This window comes from Salarias fasciatus, chromosome 20, assembly GCF_902148845.1.
Source record: "Salarias fasciatus chromosome 20, fSalaFa1.1, whole genome shotgun sequence".
NCBI lineage: Eukaryota > Metazoa > Chordata > Actinopteri > Blenniiformes > Blenniidae > Salarias > Salarias fasciatus.
In genome coordinates, this window is record NC_043764.1 from 9,162,876 (window position 1) to 9,183,401 (window position 20,526).

At 43.8% G+C, this 20,526-nt stretch overlaps 1 protein-coding gene across 2 annotated transcripts; it reads left to right on the plus strand.

Moving 5' to 3' along the window:
• The first annotated feature begins 1,396 nt into the window (after positions 1-1,396).
• On the plus strand, positions 1,397-18,477 carry nadka (NAD kinase a). Of its 2 annotated transcripts, XM_030119581.1 has the most exons (12): positions 1,397-1,533; positions 2,463-2,642; positions 5,300-5,383; positions 14,638-14,767; positions 14,849-14,957; positions 15,036-15,121; positions 15,192-15,294; positions 15,375-15,517; positions 15,696-15,795; positions 16,058-16,215; positions 16,653-16,735; positions 17,127-18,477. In XM_030119581.1, the coding sequence occupies exons 2-12, from the start codon at positions 2,488-2,490 to the stop codon at positions 17,272-17,274; spliced, it is 1,299 nt and encodes a 432-aa protein (XP_029975441.1). In that variant the 5' UTR covers positions 1,397-1,533; positions 2,463-2,487; the 3' UTR covers positions 17,275-18,477. The 2 variants fall into 2 exon arrangements, with proteins under 2 accessions (XP_029975441.1, XP_029975442.1); XM_030119582.1 differs by lacking the exons at positions 1,397-1,533; positions 2,463-2,642; positions 5,300-5,383 and adding an exon at positions 12,334-12,720.
• Positions 18,478-20,526: the final 2,049 nt, after the last annotated feature.

Consider the following 20,526-nt stretch of genomic DNA (forward strand, 5'->3'; position numbering starts at 1 on the left):
ATATTAAAAATTAATTAAATTCCCTTTCCTTTTCTCTCTTTCTCCATCAAATAACTGTAGAGCTCTGCACCCCCACTGTTCCCTTTTCACCTTTTGTATTTAATTTTAAAGTCAGTCAGTGTACAACCGAAAGCTGGATGCAAGATAGAAACTATATTAAAATGTACTGTTATTTAAGATGTAATAAAAAGCAGTTTGAGATGACCTACTGTGTTGAGTGTGATTCACTTAGAGCGATTCCCACTGAAGCTAGAATGTTGCAGACTGTTTGGTTTCCTTGTAATTATGTTCAAGTCAAATAAACAATTTCTTATCCACTGTTGAACGGGCCTGCCTCCTCTGTACGCTCCTCTGGATTTTGGTTTTCAAACTAGGAAAATACAGGTTTTCTCTTGATTTCTGAGTTGCAGGAAGCTTCACACAAGCTGCTTCTGTGGTTCATGTTTGAAAACACATCCTGATCTTTCTCGCCCTCTGATGGACATAAGTGGGTGCTACAAGATGATTTATTTTTCAGCTGTAATGGGTTTATAAAACCTTTTTCTCGCCATGATATAAGGAAGTATCATGCTCTCATTGATAATAAATGAAGTTGATTTAAATCAAGGATTATTGTTCATCTGGTATTTTCATGGTAGATATAGCACCGTGAAATATATAAAAGCTTGTATAGTAAAAAAAAAACAAGAGGCCAGATAATCCAAGAAAAAATACTTGTTACACGCTGCCTACACTAAACATAAACGCATGATTAATAAATGTGTGAGTAAAGCCAGGTTAAAGAAGTCGAGATGTATTTAAGCTACACAACGTTACATCGACATAAGGAGTGTAAAACCATCAGAATCTGACATTAGATGTAAAAAATGACCTGACAATCATCGAACTTGTGTGTTAAATAACTGTCAATTTGGTCTGGTTTTATCATATGCATGTTATAAAATAAAGGAATTATTTATTACTTTTATTACTTTTATTATTATTACAGCATCAGTCAGACACAAGGCAATGTTCAGTTCAAAGGAAATCAACAATCTTAATGTCTGGTTTCAGGAATAGTGGAGTACCTCGTTTAGATTTCACATCAGTCCAAGTCTCATGAAGAAATTTCAGTCGCGCGCTGTCCTCGTTTATTCAAAACTACCTGATGACTTAACGTGTAAAAGATAAAAAAAAAAAAATAATAATAAAATCCATGCATGACAAAAAAAGGCATAATTGCGCTTTAGAATGTAATTTTTTTTAATGCACTAGCAAAGTTGTAGAATAAATGTTAATGAGAAACAATGAGAAGTGTGGTCCTCCGCGGCATCAAACAACCCGCCTCCTGGTCTTACATGACGTCAACTCCGATCCGGCCTGTGATTGGTGGGAGATAATGCGGAAGTGGTGTCAGACTGTTGACAGTGCCGGGGTGTAGGAGGGAGATGGTGCGGTGTTTTGTTATAAAGAAATAATGTCACGGCCCTGATTCTCCGGCAGTCTGCTGCACGGCGAGTCCCTGTCGTCCCCCCCTGGCACCGCGGCGAAAAGGTAGCGTGGGAAGCGGGTTATGGTGTTGTTTTGTGCTGAACGCGACTCAGTGTTAGCCTAGCATGCTAACTAGCCGAGTCTAGGAACCATCTGGAGCCGTCACCGTTCATCCGATTAACTTCAGCTAATATTGATGATTTAACTGTTATCTAAGGGCTATTTTTAACACTTACGTGTCCGTCTTTGCCGTTTTAGGGGAACTTGCTTCAGTTAAAATGAATATTGACTTGCTTAGACTGTAAAAGAAGTCTTGACAGTTCATCTGTGCAGTTTGTCAGCAACTGGAGGATAAAAGCTGCATTTTCTGATAATCAATGAAGGGGTGATAGTTGGCGTCAGAATGCCATAATCAGATACAGCATTCATGACATTTCAACTAAAAGCTGTCTTATTTTGCACAGTATTCTCCTCACTGCCTCACTTATGAACCAATGGTGAATTCATATTAAGATCATGTAAACATGATGGCCAGGCTTTTTGCTTAAGCCCCATGTATTGATCACCTTTCCTCTGGTTATGTGGTTTCAGATGTAACCAGTATCACCTAAGTTTTTTTGTTGGAGTGTTTGTTATCAAACTGAATCAAACATATAATTCATGACATTTAGAAATTAGGACAGTTGAAGCTGGATTTCCCACGTGTCCTCTCAGCTGCTCATGACAATCTAACTGTGATGCAATCATTATTTGTAGTCTTCTGATTAATACTTACATTCATAAGAGAGCGTGCAACTTGCAGAAATGGAGACCCCTCAGTGGAATATGTGTGCAGACAACTTTATGATCTGGAAGTCGTCCTTCAGCTGCTTTCATTTCTGTTTCATGTAGATTTGTCTCCCAGCTACACAAGATCTCTGAGCTGTCTAATGATTATCAGCCTGCTTGCAAATGAGTCTGTTCCCTCATGAATGATTGATTTTCCCCGGCAGTTTGCTCACAGCCCGGCTGTCTGAAATGGACGGTGGACAGGAGGTGCGGCTGGAGGCCGCCCCGTACTGCTTCTCCACCTGCGACGGGGGCGCGGAGGTCTCCGGCCACGGCCTGACCCGGCGCAACAAGAAGACCCGCAGCCTGAGCGCGTCTGCAGCCACCACCTCATGGGAGTACAGGTACATGTGGGGTGATCTGATGTCTGAAGCCAAAGGTCAGACAAGGTGTTGTAATAGAATAGTCTGACCGAAAAAAGTAAACAGGTAATTTTAAGGTTAATTTAGTTTGATGCTGATATATCAACTTGGAAACTTTAGACATTTAAGAAAATAACCCAAAAGATATTAAATGCTTTTTAATCGTCATGAGTTATACTTTAGAATTGTAAAGAATCAAACAAATAAAGCTTGCAGTGAGTCAGTTCCTGTAAATAAAATGTAAACACATAGAATTAAATGTTAACCGCTCATAAAACCAGCTTCTGACTGGAATGTAAAATAGGAATGCATATCAATCCTTCTCAAGGCACACTGTCTTTTTTTCTTTTTTGATAATAATTGAGGCAAATTCAGTGAAACATGCAATTATTTTAAGACTTTTGGGATTTTAATGAGAAATATCACATTACTTGTTACGTCTTACATACTTTTTTAGTTACTTTTGAGCAACAGTTAACATGAAAATGATGAGAAAATCCTCCATAAAATGCATCATTTTCTGGAAGGTGGTCATGAGAAGCAAAGGGATGGTGGACACGCTGATAGAGAAACAGCTGTTATCCTAAATGACCGCTGTCATCACTGGTCAACACCCTGTTTTTATCAGCCCCATGACCTACGTACAAGATACCCTTTAAACAAACATCAAGATTAAATGATGTTTTATTCCCACTCATATGAGGACCTTTTCTCACACACACACACTCACACACACACACACAGTGAGATGTGAGCCTCTGTGTAGAAGTTTTGGTAAATAATAAACATTCCCCTGTTCCAGCAGGTTTGATGCTGGACGATGCTGCAGGGCAGCAGCTGTTTCTTTTCCCAGCAGCATTGTGGGATGATTGGCGTTGCACCACATCAGGTGTTTGTGAAATGTGTGTGTGTGTCACAAAAGAAGCAGAAATCACGCGTTTGTTTATGAGCAGTGTTGCAAACAGTGTCGACAGCGTGCGTTCGCAGCCGAGGTAAAGAGAAGTCGGCGCAGAGAGCGCATTCGTCCCAAATGTTGAAACACTCCCACGCTTGAATCTGACCACAGCACTTCTCATTTTAGTGACATTTGAAAAGAGCCGGCCAGTGATTCAGACGGCCGTGGGATTCCCTGGCTGGAAAGTATTAAGCTAGAAGGTTGGAATGGAAATCAAACTTGAATAATCCCACTCCAGTACTGGTATAAAATAGAAATGTATGTAAAGAAAACACACCATAAATGACTATTTTTACATTATTTTGACCTCACATATAATTTAGCATCCACTTTCTTTCGTTTGAGTGTTTTTGCTTGTCTGGGTCAAAACCATCTTTTTTTAGTTTTTTTAGTCATTTACCAGGTTTAAAACTTCCTTTTCTCACAAGTTTCTTTGAAATGAAAAAGAAACTTTTTTTTCGGTCTTCTTTCTCAATGCAAGTCACGAAATGCCTCCTTTCACCATCCCTCATGTGTTGCAGTCTCTGAGTTTCCCTCTCCTCTGCCCTCTTCTGCTTTTGTCGAGGATTAGAAAACCTTGAAGTTTCTCAAGCGTTGTGTCTCCACTGGAGGGAAAATCAAAACAAGCAGGATTCAGCGACTCATAGATTACATTCAGCGTCGGCTTTAAAGTTAGACGTATAAAATGAAACCACACAGTGTGATCAATACGATTTATAAGACTCGGGCTCCTTTTATTGTCCTATAAACAGAGCATGATAAGAATAAAACAGTACCTTGGTCACAGTTTAGCTTAAATAAATAAATAAAATAGAAAAAAACTAAGCTAACGGATGAATGTAACAAGAGATGAGAACTGCAGGTTAATCGGAATAGAACTGAGCCTCCTCATTTATTAAACTTCCTGACTCAAATCAGCGTGCAGATGGTTTTATTTGCTCCCATTATCAGACTGCTTTGAGTGACGTGATGCATCATAAAAACCGCAGATTTCCACATGTACAGTCCATGAAAATGTTTGTTTTCCACTTTTTTTTCTCTCTTCAGTTTTCCTCTGAGCTCGGCTCGTAGTGTTCCAGTTGATAAGTGTGAATTTGTTTCATGTTTTCGGGAAAGCTGTTTACATCTCAGAGTGTCACTGAAAACATTTTGAGTCTCGGTGCAGAATCCCAAGATCCTGTTCAGCCAGAACACACAGAATTCTAAGTTCTCTTCGAAACAAGTCGCATTTCTCATCTCTGACTCAGGTTAAATGACGTTCAAGGGCCTCTGTGATGGAGATGGAGGCAGGTTTTCATCTGGTGGAGGGGGTGGATGGGGAATTCCCCATCATCCTCCACCCGCTCGCTCGCCGCTCCCTGATTTGAAAAGACCAGTTAATAATGGCGGCCGGGTGGCGACAGAAGCGACCTGCGGAGTGACCCAGCATCTGGTGAAGGGCTAAAAAGTAGAAATCCTTCATCTCGGCCTCAAACTCAACACTTTTCATTTCTCTTTTTCCCCCCCTCCCTGAACAGAATAACCCAATAGTGGAAATTTATTTTGCCGCTTTGTGTAACTCTGGAAAATTGAGGTTTTTCTTCAGTCCGGCTCCCACAAGACTCATCTGGATACTGAAACTAAAAAAAAAACAGACAGAGTTGAGTTTGTGCGTTGTCTGAATCTCGGCGTTTGTCTCTTCCAGGAGGACTCAGTCGCTCCACGGGCCGAGTCCTGTGACCACGTTCGGCCCCAAGGCATGCATGCTTCAGAATCCACACGCAGTCATGTAAGTAACCGTCTGATCAGGAGTAGCGAGACTTGAGAAATGGACTTCTCTCTCGCACTCATTCCAAGAATGAGGATGAAGCGACACTCGTCACCTATGAATGGATTAATACTTTGTTTATAGAAGAAATTACTGTCAAACCGAATTCTGAAACCTAGGGATGTGCGATACCACTTTTTTTCAGACCGATACCGAGTACGAGTACTTCATCTTCAGTACTCACCGATACCGATACTTGCATACCGATACTTTATATACATAAAATTTAAAATAATGCAATGACAGATTATTTTTGAAAATGAATTTTATTTCTAATAAAAAGGCAGCCCAGCTACATGTTTAAGTCCAAAATAATAGTCTGAAAAATAAAAACAAACAACAGTGAGTTTACACTTATTTAAATGAAATTAAGTGCAAGATAACAGTTTTCTCTGAGTTTTACACTTTACATAAACTAAGGTTTTTAAATGTACTAATTTTAATGATTTTTTTATGAACTAAAGTCAAAGATAGAACAACCCCTGAGTTTAAAGAGTTGCTCGAGTTATTTGTGCTGCTCTCGGATCTCTGCTCTTCAGTTTCTCGGTCTTCTGCAGAGTTTGCCGTCGAGTTGCTGCCGGAGTTTTCTTTTTTTCCAGCACAACAGCGTCAGACTCTCATCCACAAGCTTCGCCCTGAGGTGTTTCAACAAATTACTAGTGGTAAATGAACAACATCGCGCACCTCCTTTAGCAATTTTAGCATTGCAGAGTTTGCATTCTGCAAAGCTCGGCTCGTTTTCACTTATATAAAAGAATTTCCACACCGGCGAAGTTTTGGTGAGACGAGCAGCCGTTCTGTGTTCATTCCTGTTGTCTCTGCTCTGGATGAGACTCATGGAGAAGTCAGCCCGCTGCAGTGTAGCCCTCCGCAGTGTTAATTTTGACATGAATTTTTCATTTCATTTTAGTCTTAGTCCCTCACCAAAGACTTGATTTAGTTAAAGTCACATTTTAGTTTTTTAGTTTTGTTTTGTTTTAGTTAGAATTTAGTCTGTGAAAATGAGTTTTAGTTTTAGTCTTAATTTTAGTCTTGATGAAATTTGACAGTTTTGTTGTACTGTCGTAAATTAGATAGATAGATAGATAGATAACTTTATTGTCTCAGTAGGAAATTTGTCTTGGGCAAAGTGCAAAGTGCTTCATCAACATACACATAAAAACAACACAACATAAAACCACAGCAGCAGAAGTGCAGAAGGATGCGTGTCACGGTTGTAAAAACTCCACTGTGAGCAGATCTTTAATTATGTTTAGATACTGAAATTTAGAATGTATCATATAACTCTTGTATCATAAATATGAAGATCTATGGCTTGTTGGAAAAAATTTAAATATATGAACTTCAGATTCTTTCTGTAAATTCTTGCAACAAATGACCGCCTGCAAGAAAAAAAGCTCCAATCATAATGACCAGCAGGTGGCAGTAATGCAGCCAACGGGATGCAAGCTGCCGTACAACATCACAGAAGAAGAAGAAAAAGCGAAGCACAACAAACAACAGTGCTGCTGCGGTGCTGCGTCTCCGTGTAGGAGACAGACCGGAGCCGGACCGGAGCCTGACCGGAGCCGGACCGGAGCCGGACCGGAGCCTGACCGGAGCCGGACCGGAGCCGGACCGGAGCCCCGGCGTGAGGATGGTTGTAACCCAGCTTGTCCGGCGGCCAGCGGCAGCTTTATCGTCACATTTTTACTCGTCAGTTCATGATGTTCAGAGATTTTGTTTTAGTTTTTGTTGTCATTACTTATTAAATTTACGTTCTCGTCACAAATTAGTCACGGAATAAAGGGTCGTCAACGAATAGTTTTCGTTTAAGTTTTCGTTGACAAAATTAACACTGGCCCTGCGCCTGTCAGCGACTCTCAGAGAGGAGCTTCTTCCTCTTTCATGTTTGTCGGCAGCTTGCATCCCATTTGGTTGCACTACCACCAACTGCTGGTGAGGAGGGCTTACTACGTGTGGGGTTTTCTTGCCGTGAGTATCGGCGGCTGGCATCGGTAGCCTTAACGAGTACCCGATACTTTGAAATAAGGCCAGTATCGGCCTGATACCGATACCTGGTATCGGTACTCGCACATCCCTACTGAAACCGAATCGTTTCAAAAACGGTGTTTATGTGCTGATTGACGCAACGAGGGTTCGTTTGCACGTCTTCGTCGCGCACGTCAGTTTGTGCGAACAAGTGGAAGTGGAAGTGTTGCATCCGTAGGAAATTTTATGAATAAATAATTTGAAAAGGTCATTCACGGTTTTTAAGTTTGTTTTAATACCAGGTTGGACTGTAGGAACATTCAAATCTTTTCTTTTCTTTGTGCACCAGTCATTAGACAGGAGTGCTGCTAATTACTGTTTTTATTATTAATCCAGCTTTCACCTTTTTATACAGTGAATTACTTCTCAAAATACTTGAACCATCAGAAGAGAAAATATTTTCACACATGCACACGTTTTCACAAGAATAGAAACACGTGAAAATATCCACAGCAGTAGAATTAGATATTTGACGCAGTGTATTCGAATAAAAAAATGATAAAGGTGAAATATGAAAGAATGTATAATAATCAATGTATGTCAATCAATGTACTGAGTGTGGAGAAATACTTGAACTACTGTCATGGAGTAAAACCTTAAATAAGTCAATTTTACTTAAATAATATTGTAAAAAAAATAAATAAATCAATCATATAATCAGGCATCAATTGTAAGGAATTGATCACCAAAATTCAGGATTGGAACCACTGCAGAAAAGTATGATAATTATCACGTTATGAAAAAACTTTAAGTGATAAATGAACCGTTAAATGATTGTTGATGGTCTGTAATGATTTGTTTTTTAAATCTGATGAAACGCTCGTCATGAAGCGACACACAGTCGTGTTAAAACTCCAAATCGACCTTTAGGAACCCTGATATCCTTCACTCGGAGACGCTGCAGCCGCTCTCGCCTCACAATGTGAAAGCTTCAGGAAGTGGTAAAGAACATGTTCAGCCTGAAATACGAGGCCGACCTCACTAGTTTCTGACCATTATCCTTCTCATGAATGGCTCATTATTCATTTGATCAGTCAATCGGCTTCCTGGAAAATCCTCAATAGGAAAAAAAGAAATGACAATAAAGGCATCTTGAATTTCCAGTCAGAGTTGAAATGTTCCTAAATGATGATACGTTGCACAGACTGACATGTGAGGATAAAATCTTAAAGGATCAACACACCAGTCTGTTTGAGGAACAAGCAATGGATCATTAAACTGAGGTCAGAATGAGGAAGCTGTCAACGCCGAACACTGGACAGAAATCCTCCCATGAGTCCGGTAGAATCAAGAATCATCGCTTCATCCAAAAGGAGGGAATCAGGTTAAATCCAAAAGATGGAAAACAGTTTGAGCGAAGCCACTCAGGAGTTCATGTGTCAAAAAATGTAGCTGGAAACCGAGAGTTTCATCATTAAAATACCCAGATCTCTAACTGGGTTATCCTCAACTCTGAGAAAAGATTTATGTCTTTGAACTCATTCCAGCCTGAAAACTGGTTAAACTTTGTAAAGTCACCCTGCAGCTTCAGGTTGAGAATCCGGGCGTTGCGGTTCTGCCTGGACTGGCCGTCAGGCAGCGAGGCTCCGCCCTCACCAGGCGCTCCGATCTGGACAACGTGTTGATTATTAATGAACGTGTGTCTGGATTTGCTCGCTCGTCTCCGCATCTGTCAAACACACCTGTGAGATTCAGCGAGCCGAAAAACAGACCAGAGGCGGAATTTAGTCTACAAAAATAAAACCCGGGATCTGAGGAGGTTTTCAGCGTCAGCTGGGAGTAATCCTCTTCCTCGGGTCACATGAGGTCAGCCGACTGTGTTTACAAGACATTTGGACTCAAAATCACAGGGTGTTTGTGAGTTCCTGCCATTAACAGTGCTCTTTCTCTTTTTGGACTCAATTTCAAGCCTGTTTGTTGAAATGTTGTGAAACGTGATGCCTTTACAGAGAAAACGGCATTTACCACACTTCAGTCAGTCTTAAATTCCTCAGAAAACTTTATTTACCCCACAAGGGGCAATTAATTTGCAGCTCGTCGGTATGCAATCATGCATTCAGTCAGTCAATAACACGAATAATCGATATGTCAAGGAAGCATCCCGGGACACAGGCACAACGTGGAGTGGTCGACGTATAGGAGATGAGGTGGACACAGTAAAAACATTTAACACAGGTTTTGTCTGTTCAGGAGTTACTTTGAGTATTGATTAGTTTTTCTTATTATTCTTATCATTATAACACCAGGTAAAGGTAAAATGTGAAGTTTCAGTCAAAGAACGTCACAATCTGGTGAAATTGTGTAACAGACTTTAAAAGAATTAAGTTTCCACAGTAAATGGATTCTTTATTGACATTCGGCCGGGCGTTTACGAGCTCTCATTTGAAGTTGATGGAAGAAAATAGTAATTTTTCATTTCCAGGTATTGTACCAGTGAAAGCATACGAGTTTTATTAGTAATTAATCGTAGTTTTATTTCATTTATGAATCCCAAATGGAAATCCAAATCCTTTAATTAGAGCGATATCATGCATGTCACCTTTCGTTTGTCATCATTACATCATCTGAACTGCAGAGTCATTGTTTCTATGAAGTCATTAGTTTGATTTTCTTTGACTTTATTATTTAAGACTCTCAAAGCGAATGAGGAGAAACTGGTTTTTCCGGGGATTTAGATTTTCACGTCATTTCTGACGGCGTTTCGTGACATCATGCTGTGTATCAGAGGTCGTCCTCAGGTTGGTGAACCTTGAGTCGAACTTCAAGTCGTGGCTGAAACTCTGTTTTTGTGTCGTACGGCGAGCGGCGTCTGCAGACCGGTTCGATTCCCATTTGTTGACCACACTGAGCTGTCTGTTCGGATCGGACTGTGAATGCGAGAACGTGTTTTGATAGTTTTATCTGATCGTTGGATCAATGTCTGAACGCTGCCGTCCGTCCTGTTAACTGTTAACTCCATTTTTCATCTAAGATATTCAAAACTTTGTAGCATTGCGATTATTTATTCTTCATCCAGCAAGTATCAGAAACCATGAACTGAACCGTTCCTGAACTCCGTGCAGATCCTCCATTAAAAGTTTGACGCAGCAAAACAAAAGCATTGAAGCGTTGAGAGATTCTCCACCTTTTCCAGTGCGGGCCGGGTCAAGCCGTTTGACCTCCGACCCCCCCCGCACTGTCTGTTTCGGCACGCCGCGTTTGGAGGATTAGCCTCGGCAAAGCCGCTAGACGGGGTAAAAGTAGTAAAACCGGGTTATTTCCGTCACAAACAAAGGTTCACGACGCCACTTTTAGACGGACCCACTTCCACATATAGACCGTCGACGCTAATGGGGCTTCTCCAGCCGCGCCTGCTGCTCTCCACTCGGGTTTTTGCCGTTTCCATTACGTGTTATTACCTCAGGTCTGATGCTGTTCTGGCACCTTATCGACCGTGGTTACAAGTGGCCTGAATCACCAGAGATTGGCAGATTGTGATGTCAGTAGAGCGAGGAGAGAATGTTTAAATCCCGATCGGAGATGGGAGCACAGAAATCACCCTCGATGAGCGGCGATCAGGTGCAACGCCTCGCCTCGCCATGACGGCTCCCCCCACGCCGAGGAGGAGACCCTGTTCCGATGGAAAACGACCGAAACTGAGCAGGAAACCGTGCGGTCACAGTTCCATCCTGCAGAGAGGAGTCGGGAGCCGTTCTCATTCCTGAGGCGTCGTCGTGATGCTGAGGGAAAACCAGACGGACACAGCTCGGCCTCTCACGAGGCATTGTCGTACGCCTGCGGAGGAATTTCCACCTTTCGTCACCTTTCCCGCCACCCTGAACACACCTTTAAAGGAAACACGGCGGTGTGCTGCTGCAGCCTTGTTTTGGAGGCGGCGTGTTGCGTAACATTGGTCACAAAGGAGAAGGTGGCGTCTGCGAGGAGAGCAGGCCTGCAGGTCCGTCAGCTGGAGCCATAAACACACACAGGTGATATCACGCATTGGAATAAAGTGCAACGGACTGACCTCAGAAACCTCAACGCTCCTGTAATCATTAATGTGGACAAAGTTTTTACAATAGATGCCGTTTCCTGTAACAAGGAACCGAGTGACCAGATCCTGGAAACACGACACCCAAGTCTTTTACAGTTAAAGGTCTCCAGACTCATTGAAGCATTTTTCTTTGCTCCCGGTTTTTTCCCACGTTAATAATGGGAAGCATGTCTTTGATCTGTGGATCCGGGTGGTTTCCATCCTCCAGGACTCGGACTGTGATGCACTGAGGCGACGTTGGTTTGATTAAAAGGACCCAAAAAGAGGCTCTTTTCAGAAGAGCAGCTGGGATCATGTTGAAAACTGAAACGTCAGTCGCACAAACCTCTTTTTTTCTAGTAGTGTGTTTAATATGCGTGCAGTAAATACAGTATTACATAAGCAGGAATAATACCGGACTGATGGAATCGTGCGGTTTGACGCGTGGTGATCGGGGTTTGGGAGATAAAAGATTTGCTCCAGCGGTGTTTGCTCAGTTCAGATGAATAAAGGACGACTGGAATGAGACACCAGGAAGTCCAGCTCCATCCTGCTGTCTTCTGACAACACACTCAGACAGGATTACCAAACCTGCTGACATTTAAAAAAAAAAAAAAAGTTATTGAACAAAGAGCCGAATACGAGTCATCAAGAGAAATGCTTTAATTGCCATATTTGGCTCAAAGCCCTGAAAAGGAGACTTTTTTTTTCCTTTAATAGGGATTGTTTTCATAGTGCATAGTAGGTGCAGCTCTGCAGGTGTTGTCTCAGATAATCACACCTGTTCTACAAGGAAATCCCTTCCCTGAAGTGGGCGTGTCGGGGCAGAGGGGGCGGGAGCTGAGATGAAGATAAGGTTAAGATGAGCAGGAGCTTTCCTCCAGCAGGCAGAGCGCAGCGCAGCGGGAGGCTTTGGCGTAAGTCCTCTCTGGGACCGATATAGCCACAGCCCGTCCAGATCTCAGCCCCCCGGGGGGGTTTGTCAGCCGCTGCCGGGGCGCCGACCACAGCGCATGGAGAGCCTCTCCGCCCAGACCGCCAGCAGCTGACTCACAGCTGGACCGCACCAGGAAGTGGAGCCGAGGCAGCATGAGCCGCCGCGTCGGAGCGGGACACCGGGACCGAGCCGCCGCCTCCTGCTGAGCCAGCCCTGAAGCAGCAGCAGCTTTCATTACATGAGTACAGCCATGAAGTTCAACCAGTGCCCGTTGCAGGACGCTCCCGAGAGCCCCGGCGGGAACCGAGTCTGGAAATGGTGAGAGAACTTCCCGGTGTCTCTGTCAGCACAGGGTCGTGATTTGTTGTTGGAAGGATGAAGCTGAAGCGTCACATTCTGCTGCTTCTCCAGCGGCGGCGTTGCGTTTGTTGTCAGATGCTCTAACAGTGTGGAAAGCTGCGGGGGGGGGGGGGGGGGGGGGGCTGTGAATGGGATGAGACGGCGGGGCGTGGATGCTTTGAGGTGTTCTACACAGAAACTGAACGGCGGCTGAACAGGCGTTTGAAATGCAAATGACATCTCGCCTCGTTTCCCCCCGATTGTTGTTGGAAAGCAGGTGTGTCCAGTTTGAGTTTCACATGTTTGGATCTGCACACTTCAGAATCATTCACCTCCTGGAAAAAAAACTTACCCCACACTATGAACCGGTTTGAGTTTTCGTGTTGTGATGTCTGTCTTTTCCTGATGCTATTCAGGCAGTGACATTAGTACAGTAGTAATCATCTCAAACCACAAACCCAGACAGTAACCTAAACCCCCTGAAGGCAGGAAGAGCTGCAGAGCTGCTGCGCTCGATCACACCTGATGACCTGGTGGCGCACGTCGGCCTTTATGAGCAATCTGTGGTCTTTTTTTTTTTCTTGTTTGCATCACATTGTGTGGCGCATTGTTCTTTTTCTCCTTAAACAGGAAGTAGATGTGTCCTCACAAAGCTGCTGTCTTGCGTTATTTGTCGAGACTAAACAGGTGTGTGTGTGTGTTTGTGTGCGTGCATGCGAGTTAGTACACATCAGTCGCTTGAGCCCTGCAGCGCTGAAGTCTCCTCTTATACATAAAGATTAAATTAAAAATGCAGGAAGATCCTGCTTTATACTGGAGTTACAGATTTCTTTCAGGGGATAAAAACAAACCCTGTTATCAGTGCTTTCTGGAGTTGGTCTCACGGATTCGTCCTGCCGATCGTAACCAGGCTTGAAAAGCCACATTTTCCACGTGTAACTGCCTTAAAGTTCAATTAGCCGCTGCTGCTGGTTTTTAGGGCTCCTGCGGTCTGAAGGCGCCTTCAGGTGCATCAGGATGACCACAGCGCATGTGATGAGAGGAGTAACGATGGAGATTTATGTCTGTGTCGACGTCTGGCTCCAGACGTTCGTTCTACGTTCCGGTGGAACCCTCAGAGCCGCTCCGGGGAATGTGAAATGCACGACTAAAAACTGAATATCTCCTTCATATTTCCTGAAGCAGCTCCAGTTTTCTTGGAGGGATAAACACATGGTTGATTGTATCGTGGAACGTGAGAGCTCATCGGATTCTTAATGTTTTGACGAACATGTGGATCGACTCTTCAGTTTCTGAGCTTTTTCACCAGAAGAAGAATTAAAAATAACAATGTTGTGAATCCTGCTGAATATAAAACTAATCAAAGGCTTATTTTTTTTTTTTTTTACTTCTCGCTTTAATTAGTGAGCAGATTTTAATCTTTCCTGATCCGTTCAGCTGGTCTCTTACGTATCGGAACACAGCGTCTCAGATTCATGTGGCGTGAGCGGCCGGGTCCTCCTGGTTTCCCGCCGCCGCGGCGCCCTGATCGGCGTGACGGATCCGCTTCTTACGGAAGCTGGAACTAAGAGAGCCGGCTAATCGGGCCCGGCGGCTGTTTCCAGCTTTAACTCGTGGCCGCCGTCCCTCTGCGACGCGGCTCGTTTTCCCGCCGACTTCCTCATTCCTCACTCGCCGCGCCTCCTGTCGCACGCAGCAGAAGTTGTCGGTTCGATCCCCGGATGCTGATACAGATTGCACAAGTGTCGGACGCCAAGTCGGCGCCTCTAATTGGAAATGTGCTGAGTCGTCGTGGTCGTGACGAGCACAAGGACTCCTCAGTGAGCCGATCAGCTGAGGCCGAGGCCACGGGTCGCGGCAGATTTTAACCCGGTTCGGCTGTTTTTTGTCTCGCAGGCACATTCAGGACCCCGCCAGCCAGAGGCTGACGTGGAACAAGCCTCCCAAAAGTGTCCTTGTCATCAAGAAGATCCGAGATGCCAGCCTGCTGCAGCCTTTCAAAGAGCTGTGCGTCTTCCTCACCGAGGTGCGACCTCTGAACCCCGAGCCTGCGGCTCTAACCCGACGTGCCGCCTCCCGCTCAGCTCCTCCTCTCTCTGACCCGCAGGTGAAAAACATGATTGTTTACGTGGAGAAGAAAGTCCTGGACGATCCGGCGATCTCCGGAGACGAAAACTTCGGAGCCGTCTCCAAGAAATTCTGCGCTTTCAGAGAAGGTGGAGAGCGGGCGGAGAGAGGTGTGTGTCTCAGTGTGTCTGGAGACGGATGTAAATGTGTGAATCTGTGTGTTTCAGATCTGGACGACATCTCCAACCAGGTGGACTTCATCATCTGCCTGGGCGGCGACGGCACCCTGCTGTACGCCTCGTCCCTCTTCCAGGTATTCAGTCGGCCTCTCGAGCCTCTCCAACACGAGCGCCTCGCTCCGTTAACGCGCTTCCCCTCCACAGGACAGCGTTCCTCCGGTCATGGCCTTCCACCTGGGCTCCCTCGGCTTCCTCACGCCCTTCAAGTTCGACACGTACCAGTCTCAGGTCACCCAGATTATTGAAGGTAACCGGCCGGCTCCGCTCCTCTCCGCCCTCATTCGCAGAGGAGGGGTTTGTTCTTAACGTCCGCCGCCCGGTGTGCAGGAAACGCCGCCATCGTGCTGCGGAGCCGCTTGAAAGTGCGCGTGCTGAAGGAGAACTGGGAGAATAAAGCCCGGGTGGACGAGAAGGGAATCATCCTGACCAACGGGGACGCCGAGAGCAGCCGCAAGGCCATGCAGTACCAGGTGAGCCCTCCCTCCTCCGCACGGCGGCGGCGTTTCGTCACCCTGACTCAGCAGCTCTTCAGACGGCCTCGAACCTGTTATTACAGCATGAACTCGGCTTAAATGAGATGTTTTTCCACCTGTGTGACACCAAGAAAAACAGCTTCGTTCTCTCATCCTGACCCCGGTTGTGTCTCAGGTCCTGAACGAGGTGGTGGTGGACCGAGGACCCTCCTCCTACCTGTCCAACGTGGACCTCTTCCTGGACGGACACCTCATCACCACGGTGCAGGGAGACGGTGAGCGGCTCTTTAAGTTCCCTCGGCTGGACGGGGACAAAGTTTAGTCTCCACAGCTTCGGCGAGCGGACCTTTGAACAGACATGATTACACGCTGATTCGTTATAAAGTTCATATGCAAGAGAACTGTAATCCAGATGAGAACATTTCAGGATAATAGGAACGTTATTTAAATACCTTTCAGGAATACAAGTGTCGGCTCTGGGTTCTGTTCAGACCTTGATGTGGTTCTAAAAGTGAAACGGCCTCTCTCCCTCTCCAGGTGTGATCGTGTCCACGCCCACCGGCAGCACCGCGTACGCCGTGGCGGCCGGAGCCTCCATGATCCACCCCAATGTCCCGGCCATCATGATCACCCCCATCTGCCCGCACTCGCTGTCCTTCAGGCCCATCGTGGTGCCGGCCGGCGTGGAGCTCAAGGTGCGCACACTCCCAACAACAACAAAGCTGTACTCTTAGTTTTAGAGCTCTTCAATCTTATTCAGGCACATTTACTCACTGACACTTCAGTCAAATGCTACAAGAAACTCAATATAAAGTAGATAAAAAATATCAGGGACAAACCAAACCCACAGGAGCTTGAGAAATGAGCAGCTTGAGGTTTCCAGAAAACTGAGGGTTGCAGGAAACATGTCTGCTAAATCTTCAAGTGAAGGTTTGGGACGAGAGATTAATCAGCCCTAACGTCATATAACAGTGAAACAGACACAGTTAATGAGATTTAGTGGTAATTTATGATGTCTGTTTAGCGGTAAATATTCACCCGAGTAGCAAAGAAGGTTAATCAGTCCCTCGCTTCAGCGCTGAGGAAACAGGAAGTGGAGTTCTTGGCTGAAGCGGCTGCTTTCCGTCCTCAGATCATGCTTTCCCATGACGCCAGGAACACGGCCTGGGTGTCGCTGGACGGGAGGAAGCGGCAGGAGATCTGCCACGGAGACAGGTCGGTCCGCATACCGAGCTGCCGCCACCGCCACCGCTCACACACACACACACACACACCACACACACACACACACAAAGGCTTTCAAGGTGAAAGGGAGCCGTGGACGGATGAGTCCGCCGCTGCTTCTGTTATGTAACCTGATCAACCTGCTTAATGGTCTCCGGGCCTCAGGAGAGCCTCCTGAGCCAGATCCAGACCTCTGCTTATGTAACACATCCCAGCGCCGCCGCTCCATCATCTCAGCCACAAACAGTCCCATGTTTCCTCACCAGGAAGTGGTGCGACTGCACCTCGCCGCTCACCGCCGCTCCCGTTTCCTCATTCTGGGAAGCCAACCCTCACCTCATTTTTTATTTATTTATTTTTTTGTCTCTTTCCTTGTTTCCAGTATCACCATCACCACCTCCTGCTTCCCCGTTCCCTCCATCTGCTTCCGGGACCCGGTCAACGACTGGTTCGAGAGCCTGGCGCAGTGTCTGCACTGGAACGTGAGGAAGAAGCAGAACTACCTCAGCTCGGAGGACGAGGAGTTCTGAGTCCTCCCCGACCCGACGCCACTCAGAAAGACCTTCACGTTCACTTTCCCCCAATCAGATGATTCGTCCAAACAGTTGCTTGTTGCTTTTTTTTATATGTCGGATTGGTAGAAAGACGTCGGCTGATTGTCAGGTTGAAGCTTGAATGTGATTTTACTGATGGAAAAACAGAAACACAGGCTCTTAGAGCAAAAACACCCTGATTAAGCTAAAGAGAATAAATGGAAAAACTAATAATTTATTAAATTATTTCCCTGCAAATCAAACAAGGAAGCGCACACCGGACTTTATCCACAGCCAAACCTCCCTTTGTTCTTCTTCTATTGTTGTTTTTCTACCGTAAAACTCTGGAGTTCGGGCTGGAGAGACGGTTTGAGTCTGTCGGACTGTGCCTTAAACACCCGTAACACTAATGTACAGAGACGTCGTCCAGGTTTACATCAGCGTTTCCTTCATATCCGCGTCCCCCCGGCGCCTAGCTGCCGGCTGTGATCCATTCCAGGCAAAGGAGGCGGCCCGCCCCCCCCCCCCCCTTTTTTTTTTCTTTTTTTAAGTCTGCTTTTTTAAAAACCTGTCCTTGAAGCCATAGTGGAAGTTTTTAAAAGTCGACCGATGTCCGTTTTCACACCGTGGCCGCCTCCAGCTCCACACCAACAAACGGCAATCATTCCTCTCACTCTGGAGTCTGTATATAAGTCGAGAAAATGTATTTTGTAAAGTCCACATGTTTATTACCGTGTTTACAGAGTGTTATTAATGAAAGTAAATCTATTTGGTACTTTTTTTTTTTTTTTTTTTTACTTTGATAACTTCCTCAGTTGTTAACGTTATTTCCATGAAGTCAGGTCAGGGTTAGCAGGTCTGACCACTCAGCTCCATTTTTTTAAAAAAAGAAAAAGGTTTTACCTGAAGTTTCTTCTAATGGAGCCAAAGTTTATTCCAAATTCATTCCAGTCTGGTGTTTTAGGTGCGCTGGTCTGTCAGGAGCTGCTGAAAAGCCCAACTGCTGGGGGAAAAAGTCTCTTTTAAACTTCTATGAAGCGTGGTTGACTCTCTTCTCAAAGTGCTTTTCACTTTTTGTAACTATGAGAACATGTAACTCTTTTAACTTTTTGTATCTTTCAGTTTGTAAATGTTTCTAATATGACTCTCACTTTTTTTTTTCCCCCCAAATGACTTTAATAAATGAGAATTTTAAACGGGGAAGCTGTTTGATTTTTGATTCTCCTACATATTGAATGGTTTGACGTTGACAGGAGGCGGTCAAACATTTTATAGAAAGCAACATGATGAGAAGGTGATTAACCAAACACTTAAAAGATTCTGCAGTGTGATACGAGGCAGTTCACTTTGCTTTAGAAGGAAATACATTAAAAAACGGTGATTAAGAGTCTGAATCTTTTTTAGGATAAAAAAAAAAAAAATTGGAACGAGTGCTGTCAGGCAATAAAAAAATGAATAATCATATTTCCATTTCATATCTGCTGTAGGTCCTCAAATAAAACAATGTAATTCTAGGACGTTACAGAATTGTGGTGCATGACTCATCAAATGAATCCACTGAGAAGATTTGAAATTCACATTTTTTATTGATGATGAATAAAATCTAAGTCAGGGCATCTTGTCCAAAATAAATTCTAAGCTCAATCAGGCACCACAATTAACACTTTCAGTGTGTTTTGTTATTGAAATTCAAAAGAAGGAAAAGGTCAAACGCATCCCAGCAAACCGATTCGGCCCGGTGCATTCTACAAAAATGCAGTACAAATATGGATAAAAAAAATTCAGAAATAAAATAAGGCTGAGTCTCAAACAGGCACTTAAGAAAACTCTAAATTCAATATGAACACTAAAGCTAACTTAGTACAACAGTTCAAAATGAATACTGTACTACAAGTATAATATGCCTCTAAATAAGGGAACCCATCAAATCAATTTGCATTGAATGTGTGCTGTAATTAATCTTGCATTTATTTTTATAATGCGTTAATTTATAGTGTAATTAATTAATCTAATTAATGCACTAAAGTAGCAGTCCTAATTGAAACAAAGAAAAGAAGGACAAAACTTGCAGATTGTATTTATATATATAACTGTTCAGCACCGATGAAGCTGAAAGGATATGACAAAGTACAAATCATGCATGTCTGGTTTTAATGCCAATGGTGTCCAAATACCCAGAACTGACCAGGCCAGAGATCTGCTGTGTTTAAGGCCAAATAAAATCAGTCTGGAAGCAGAAAATATGCCGAACCTTTCAAAATGAGAAAACAGATCATGAAGGGGCCAAATCTACAAAAACTGCTGCTTCAAGGCTTCATTGGAACCATTTATTTCTTCATAAAAGTTTACTCCTTTTTTTGTGTGTGTGTGTGTGTGGCTTATGCTGTTTCAGAATATAGCCAATTTGTTATTAATTTATTTGTTAATAATTTGTTATTTAGCATTCATTCATTTTTTTCCTCTTTAAATATTTTAAGCTATTTTAGTCTTTTTTTTTTTTTTTTTTAATTTCTTTCACACATTTTGTGGATTTGGAAATTAACCATTTTCAGTTTAGAGAAAAATCAGCAGATTTTAGAAAGAAAAAAAAATGTTTCTCTATATAATCTAGTGACAGATAAACTCTACAAACAGCCTGAATGCGTCTCCAAGAGTGTGAGTTGCACCTTTCAAAAGGGAGTGTAGTTATTTTTACAGATATTTTCAGTATAAAGTGTCCCATTCAGAGGTGTTTAGCCTTTGTTCACATGACTGTTTTATTATAGTGGTGATTATAACAGAGCAGCTGAGGTAGATGACCATCCTGCAGACAGGTTGTATTGAAGTGAGGTGGCGGCAGCTCAGGTGCTACGGATACGAGATAAACTACTCATAGTGGGACATCTAACTTAGCCAAAGAGGAAAAAAAGTGGCCTGCATTACCCTCATACTGTTTTCTGAGCATGGATGACATTTTGAAAGTTTTTTTCTAAGTATTAATGAGGTATTCCCACTCTAGTTAACAGGAGTTTATTGAAACAGTAACAGTTGTCTTCATTAGAAAAAATACTGTTACGAATGATGCAAATGTTGTAGCTAATCCAGCAGGCCAGAGAGGGAGCCTCATTTACCACAAACCTAACAGAAACTTCAGTAAATAATGGAGCTGATTTTAACCAGAGGAGATAAAAAGGCTGAAATAAATAGAACTCAAACTGTTCTGTGAAAGAAATGTATAAAAGAAAAAAAAAAAACAAAACAAAAGAGAGA

What these genes read in the sequence shown, in the direction of transcription:
- nadka (XM_030119581.1), top strand. Translation starts at nt 2,488, where the DNA reads ATGGACGGTGGACAGGAGGTGCGGCTGGAGGCCGCCCCGTACTGCTTC. An exon ending in CACCACGGTGCAGGGAGACG is followed by an intron (nt 15,796 to 16,057) that starts GTGAGCGGCTCT and finishes CTCCCTCTCCAG; the next exon opens with GTGTGATCGTGTCCACGCCC. An exon ending in GAGATCTGCCACGGAGACAG is followed by an intron (nt 16,736 to 17,126) that starts GTCGGTCCGCAT and finishes CCTTGTTTCCAG; the next exon opens with TATCACCATCACCACCTCCT.